This window comes from Equus asinus, chromosome 8, assembly GCF_041296235.1.
Source record: "Equus asinus isolate D_3611 breed Donkey chromosome 8, EquAss-T2T_v2, whole genome shotgun sequence".
Taxonomy (NCBI): domain Eukaryota; kingdom Metazoa; phylum Chordata; class Mammalia; order Perissodactyla; family Equidae; genus Equus; species Equus asinus.
The window spans coordinates 32,812,601-32,819,775 of NC_091797.1; the positions used below are offsets into that span (position 1 = coordinate 32,812,601).

Here is a 7,175-nt window from a genome sequence, read left to right on the forward strand (position 1 = left end):
CCTTTGTCAAGGTCCTAACAAAACAAGGTACTAAGACACTTGTCTCTTACTATAACCCCCCAAAAAACTGAACTATATGAGGCTTTTGCTTTTTGTAGGCCCTAACAGAAATCCCGTGGTTTAAGAGATCAAGCACACCTCCCATCCACAGAGGCAACTGACTCAACGTCCCTTTTCCTCTCTGAACAAGGAGGTACAGCTCAGGCCCAGTCTGGCCTTACCTCTACCCATAAACGAGGCGCCAGAACACACACATCAAACAAAAGACATCCAGAAAATATCACTGGCAGAAGTACTTTATTTGGCAGTTTCAACCCAACATGTAGGGAACAGAACCCTGCCCTCCTTCACCACCCTCCCCAGAAAGCCCACCTTCCTATCTCCAGACAGAGTAACAACAGCACCTTTTTACATGAAAGGCAGCAGCCATGGCCTTGGCAGGGATTCTGGCTCCACCTCCATGGAAGGGCAGAGAAGCGTTGCCCAAACCCCACCACTGGGTCGGAGCCCAGGTAAACAGCAACAGTCATGTCTGACCCTGACTCTTTGCATGGCCACAAGCCCACACTCATCCTGGATCCCAAGCCTTCCCAAGGTGATCCCGTCTCAGCCACTGCTGGGGAGCACTCCTGGGCCCCTCTTGCCCGACTCAGGGGAAATGCGCAAGGACGAGCAGAATCCTCAAGTCTCTGGCAGGCGGAGGAGGGTTCCAGAAGTGGTGGAGACACTGTGCAAGAGAAAGACAAGGCTGGAGCCAGATACGTAGGTCCAAGGCCTAGGGAGAACTCAGAACTTGGCCAGGATATTCCAGGGTTCCAGAGAATGAGAGAGGAGCTGGGCTTCACTAATGAATGAAGCATGAGCAAGGAGGAAATCCAATCTTGGGTCATGGTTCTGTCATCTGCCAGAGGCTGGGGAAAAAACTCACCAATCCACCAGCTGGGCCCCAATGAGGTCATGCACATGGTAGGCGAGGCCGAGTCGCACCGCAGCAGGCGCCCGCCGGCCCAGAAGCTCCGAAAGGAGTAGCTCCCGGTACTTGGCCTTCCGGACCATGCCAAGGACAGCGTGGCGCCCTGGAGAGGTGGCACAGGAGAAGGGAAAGGTGCGTAAGGTCTGAAGGTCTGAAGAGCCACCAAAAGGTGTTCTTGAGGGGCTGAGGGCTTCAGCTGCAGACAGGATACCTTTAACAAAATACTTGATGAATCTCCCAGCTCCAGGCACAGCTAGCCACCAACTGCCAGCATCTCGGACGGTGAGAACTCCAGCGTTCACCAGCTGCCTAAGGGGGGTGGGAAGCAAGAAGAGATGAGCTATTGGCTCTGAGAGCCCTCTCTCCTCCCCATCCACTAATGTTTGGACACTAACTCTCCAGAAACATGGGCAACCACCCAAAGGGACTGGATAACAGAGGCCCACCATGGGGCGGTTCTCTGCTCACACTGTGCTGTTCCCTGCCTCTGTGCACCTTGCTTGTTCCATCCCCTACCCGACTGCCCTCCCCTCACTCTTCCTTTTCTTGTTACTATTACTTGTTCCCTAAAACAGCTTCTCCTCTCAGAAGCCTGTCCTGACCACATGCCCTGATACATGCTCAGTCCCATCTCCAGCGGAGAAATAAGGTCTTTCGTCTGCGCTCCTGCCACGGCCTACAAGGACCGCACCACGGCTTCACTCACATGTTACTGAAAAGAAGCTTATAAAATGCTTTCACCTACACCATGGATTACGAAGTAGGGAGCCTGAGCCAGATAGAGACCCATGAAATGATATTTTTATTTAGTCCTTGTCCAGTTGTTGTTCTTTTGAATATGAATGCTTTAGGGCCTTCATAGCTCCTAACATCCTCTATTCCCTAGTCTCAGAATGATTCACATCAGGCATTTATGGTTCTTGCCAGGCCTCTATACGCATTTCATTAGCCATGCAGATCTCCTGAATTTTAGTCCAGGGCTCTTCCCAAGGCCCCAGGTAAAACAGGCTTCCTCTCTTGGGGGAGATCTCCTCTCTTAGGTCATTTTACTAAAAAGAAGAGTCAGCCTTCTTGGCAGGTTCACCAAAAGGAAAAGGACGAGGCTGGATGAGACTGGAGGGAAGCAGCGAGGTGCTGGATGCCTGATTCTGTTGGTCCCCCAAGTCTCACGTGATCTCTGGGTCCCTGAAGCCAAAGGTCTGTGTCATTTGATCCTGCTGGAAGCTAAGGTCCCCACAGGCTGGAAGCACTGAAGCCAGAAACTTCTGCACCGCCCCAGCATACGGTCGGCCATCGCAGGCCTTGAGGACCTGGAACCAAAGAAGAGAGACATGGTCTGGCCCCACCCTCCCCCTCCACTGACCTCAATCCCCAGGACGACATCTCTTCCTGTGTTGTCCCTTTTGCTAAGGTCCTTCCACTTCTCAAACTTTTCCTCGTCTTCCTCTCCCTCATATTACTACTTACTAGAGCCCTGAGCCCTCTCTGCAAGATATGGGGTGGGGGAATTGTCTCTTTTCTTTTTACTTCCACCCGCTAATTTCCCTGCCTGCCCCGCTCGTTCCCCATGACACACACACACAGTTACACGTACTCTCGTCCTGTAGTCCTCGGTAAAGATAATTCCGTGGGCATCCAAGTCAAAGCCTAGCTGGACGATTCTGATCTCCCCCTGCTCTTGAAGCTCCTTCTGTCTCGAGAGAGATAGGAGTGAAAAGCAGGATGTCAGTGTAAGATGTTCTGCCACACTCTGGGCACTTTTGAGCAGGGAGATTTTGTTTGCCAGTATTGGGGGGGGTTTCTCTAAGTAAAGGAAAAACTGTGGGGAGAAAATTAAGCAGATCACCAAACAGTCTTTTCCAATTAGTTACCCACCCCTCCTATCCACAAACTTCATCAGTTATTTGCCAACCAATCAATACACATTTTCTAAGACCAAGCATATGCTAGACAACAAAATAAAACAGACAAACGCCTTGCCCTCAAGGAATTAACAGTCTAGCTTTTGTGTGGGGGAAGGTGGAGAGGATTATGGAATAAAATGTTTAAAACAAATAAAAAATAAACCAGAACTTCTGTTTCCAGGAATATAGCAAGAACCAACTCACCTGCTGAAAATTAAAGTGCTGGATAAAATATTGCTTAAAAAATTGTTTAAGCATTAAAGAGCTCACAAGATAATAGGGAATTACCAGACCAATATAATATCTAATGAAAACAAGAACTCATAGAAGTAATTGGGACATGGAAGGTGCTTGCTGATGTAGGCAAATCTGTCCAGCACACAGTCTAAAATAACTGGGCATACAAGGAAACAAAACTCAAAAGAAACAGGCTCCCAAAGACATGTTACGGTGGAAGTATCCAAAACAGACTATTACCAAGAAAACTATGCTTATAATGCTGAAATAAATAAAAGCCAAGATGGAAAATTTCAGCAGAAAATTATAAAAACTGACATAATAGATTTGAAAAACATCCAACCAGAAATTCTAGAACTGAAAAATAAAGGAAGTACAATGAACTCAATGGATGGGTTTAACAGATTAAGGCACAGCTGAATAAAAAGCTATTAATCTGTAAAACAGATTAAAAAAATAACCAGAATATAATAAAGACAGTCAAAAAGATCAAAATTTCAGACAAGAGGCTAAGATTGTAATTAGATGATATTTTGAACTGAATGATAGTGAAAATACGTACCAAAACTTGGGGGAGATAAATATATATCAGTACTTAGAGGGAAACTATGGCCTGACATGCATATATTAGAAAAGAAGAGAGGATGAAAATTATTTTTTAAAAAAGTAAAATAAACCTAATAGTAGAGGGAAAATAGATTAATGAAATAGAAAACATGCATACAAGAGAACAATAAATCTTAATATTAATTCTTTGAGAGACTATTAAAATTGAAAAGCCACTGGTGAGACTGACCAAGAAAAAGAGGAAAACCTAGAAAAAGCACAGATAACCAATATAAAGAATGAAAAAAGGGTCATCACTACTGATTCTACAGACAATAAAATGAGTTTACAAACTTTATGCCAGTAAATTTGGAAATTTAGATGAAATTGACAAATTCCTAGAAAAATACAATTTCTTTCACTAGCATGCACAAAACGGGATATATCCATAAAATGGAAATTTATGAAAATGAATTAACTATAGCTTCATGCAACAACTTGGAAGAACCTCAAAAATATTCATCTAATAAAGCAAGATATAAATACATAAAATACAATTTTGTTTATATCAAGTTCAAAAGTGGGTAAAACTAAGCTATGCTGTTTATGAATAAACACATAGATAGTATAAAGAAAACCAAGGGGACAATTATCAAACCAGTCAGGATAGTAGTTACCTCCAAGGGACATACGACATTTTGATCAGGGAGAGAGATACATGGGATGTTAGCTACGTTCTACAGTCTGACTTGGGAGGTGGTTAAATGGGTATTTGCTTTATAAACATCCTTTAAATTGTGTGTGCATGTTTATACTTTCTTTTGTGCGATTTTTAAAGGTTTTTTTAAAATTTAGGAGGTCAGCCCCATGGTGTAGTGGTTAAGTCTGACACACTCCTCTTCAGCAGCCCGGGTTGGGATCTCAGGCGCAGACCTATACCACTCTTCAAGCCATGCAGTTGTGGTGACCCACATAGAAAACAGAGTAAGAATGGTACAGATGTTAGCTCAGGGCTAATCTTTCTCAAGCCAAAAAAGAGGAAGATTGGCACAGATGTTAGCTCAGAGCAAATCTTCCTCACCAAAAAAAACCCAAACAAAATTTAGGCTAACATCAACAAATTAAAAACAACAAATACTCTATAAATTGTGAGTCCATCTGACTTGCTTCCTCATGGGATTGGAGGTAGTCTCCATCTTCCTTTTCTTCCCTCTTTTCTTCCTGACAGGTTGTCATTAACCTTCCCCCTGATAATGCAATGGACAGAGCTTGGATATTATTTTACTTGACCTATTCACAGACCACTGCCTTGAATCACAGGTGCTAACAGTGCCAACTACTTCAACTTCTTACAAATCTCTTAACTTTTTCAATAGGCCTCTTCCTTGGTTCCTCCTAACTCTGGCAATTCCTTCTCAGCCTCTTTCACAGACTCCTCTTCCTCTGCTTTCCCCTTCTATCAGTGGATCTCAAATTTTAAGGTGCATTATGAATCACCTGGGGCAGTAGTTCAAAAATGTAGATTCCCTGGTCCTACCCCAAGAGATCTTAATTCATTAGCATTGAGTGAGTCCCAGGAAAGTGTATTTTTGAATAAGCAGCCCAGGTAATTCTGATGCAGGTAGAACTCAGGACATACCTTAAGAAACACTGCCTTAAATGTTGGTGTCTCCCAGGATTGTCGATTTGACTCTATTATCTTTCACTGTAAACCTGGAGTCCTTAACCTTGGGCCTCAGAGGATCTGTGAAACAACCCTCCACCCCCAGAAATTGTACATATACTTTGTATTCATGTGGCATACATGCATTTTTATGGAGTTAAAGAGCCATACCTTTCATTACATTATTTTTTTTTTAAGGAAGATTAGCCCTGAGCCAACATCTGCTGCCAATCCTCCTCTTTTTGCTGAGGAAGGCTGGCCCTGAGCTAACATCGGTGCCCATCTTCCTCTACTTTATATGTGGGACGCCTGCCACAGCATGGCTTGACAAGCGGTGCATAGGTCCGCACTTGGGATCCGAGCCAGCGAATGTTGGGCTGCCGATGCAGAACATGCAAACTTAACTGCTGCGCCACCAGGCCAGCCCCTCATTACATTCTAAAGTTTGTAAAAAGACTAAAAATCACACCTCTACTCACTCTTCCTACACAATCTCATCCACATCCACAGACTGAACCACTCCTCACATCTTGATGGCTTCCAAATCTATATTACTGGCCCAGAATTCTCTCTAAACCCTCCTGTCCAACTGTCTACTACTCATTTGCCTTTGGATGCTCCACAAGCACCTCCCACTCAAATTGCACAAAATTATACACATCATCTGCCCCCAACAACACAACGTGCCCCTACTCTATGCACTTTGCCAACCACTCAGCAGCCTGTCAACCGGAAAATCTGAGAGTTACCCTGGACTCCTCCCTCTTCCCACTCTCCATATCCTTCTCCCTCACCCAACCTCTCCCTACTACCCAGTGCTAATTTAGGCCTTCACCAGTTCTCAGCTGCAGTATCTTCCTAACTGATCTCCTTGCCTCACCTCACTACCTCCAACCCACCCGATACACCATCCCGTCTCTTGTTTAATATTCTCTACTACCTCATCTCTACCAGCCTTCAGTGTAAGAATGAAACATTGATGCACAAGGTCAGTCGTAATCTGATGTCTGCCTGTGTTCCCAGCGCTATAGACTGAACCATGCCCGATGACTCAGTTTCCCCAAAAGCTTCGCTCTCCCACCTCCACAATTTGGCATGCTCTCTACTGCCAGAGATCTTTTAAGAGCGTCTGTAGCATTATCCTTGGTACCGCAGCGCCTGGCACAGTGCCTGGCCTAGAAAGACCTAACGCTTGCTGAATGGCTGAATGGCTGGCGGACCAACTGAGTGTCTGAGCGACGGGGGACCTCGGGAGTGCCCGCGAGGCAGGGAAGCTCTTCCGTCGGTCGCTGTGACGCCCCTCACCAGCTGCCGGTCAGCCACCGTCCGGTCGGGCACGAGGCTGTACACCTGGCTCCTCAGCGCGATGGGGGGCAGAGCATCCTCGAACAGGCCACGCGGGAACAGCTGCACTAGCTCCGCGACCGCCGCGCGCGCCGACCCTGGGCGGAGAGACAGGTTACCGAAACGCGGACTGGGGCGAGAGCGTGGGGTACGACTATGGGAGCGCTGTTTTCCCAAAAGACAAAGTTACAGGAGACGAGACTGCTGCCAGCTGGGGCTTTCAGCCTCGCCCCGGGGTTGCCATGGTTACCTAACTCGCCCCTCAAAGGATCGGCCTCTACAGGCCCTCGTTCCCTCCGCCTCTTCAGTCCAAAGGTCTCCGGGACCAGGCGATGCCTCTTCTGGCTCATATCCCGGGACCTATGATGCGGGGAAGAGCAGTGAAGGAAGAGAACACGAAAACAGAGTCTTCCGGCGCAGAGTAGTGACGTACGGGCTCCCTGGGCGTCTCTCCTTGGAGACCAGTCGGCCCCGAGTAAGTAAGACGACGTGGTGACGAAAGAGGCGT

At 46.4% G+C, this 7,175-nt stretch overlaps 1 protein-coding gene across 2 annotated transcripts; it reads right to left on the reverse strand.

Annotated features, from left to right (window-relative positions):
* Positions 1-270: 270 nt before the first annotated feature.
* Positions 271-7,127, reverse strand: STK19 (serine/threonine kinase 19). 2 transcript variants are annotated; one of them, XM_014840910.3, is made up of 7 exons: positions 6,918-7,127; positions 6,629-6,765; positions 2,568-2,663; positions 2,144-2,283; positions 1,185-1,282; positions 929-1,076; positions 271-727 (listed from the first exon to the last, which is right to left on the reverse strand). In XM_014840910.3, the coding sequence occupies exons 1-7, from the start codon at positions 7,015-7,017 to the stop codon at positions 682-684; spliced, it is 765 nt and encodes a 254-aa protein (XP_014696396.2). In that variant the 5' UTR covers positions 7,018-7,127; the 3' UTR covers positions 271-681. The 2 variants fall into 2 exon arrangements, with proteins under 2 accessions (XP_014696396.2, XP_044632233.1); XM_044776298.2 differs by having other exon boundaries at positions 278-727; positions 2,568-2,792; positions 6,918-7,108.
* Between the last annotated feature and the right edge of the window lie 48 nt (positions 7,128-7,175).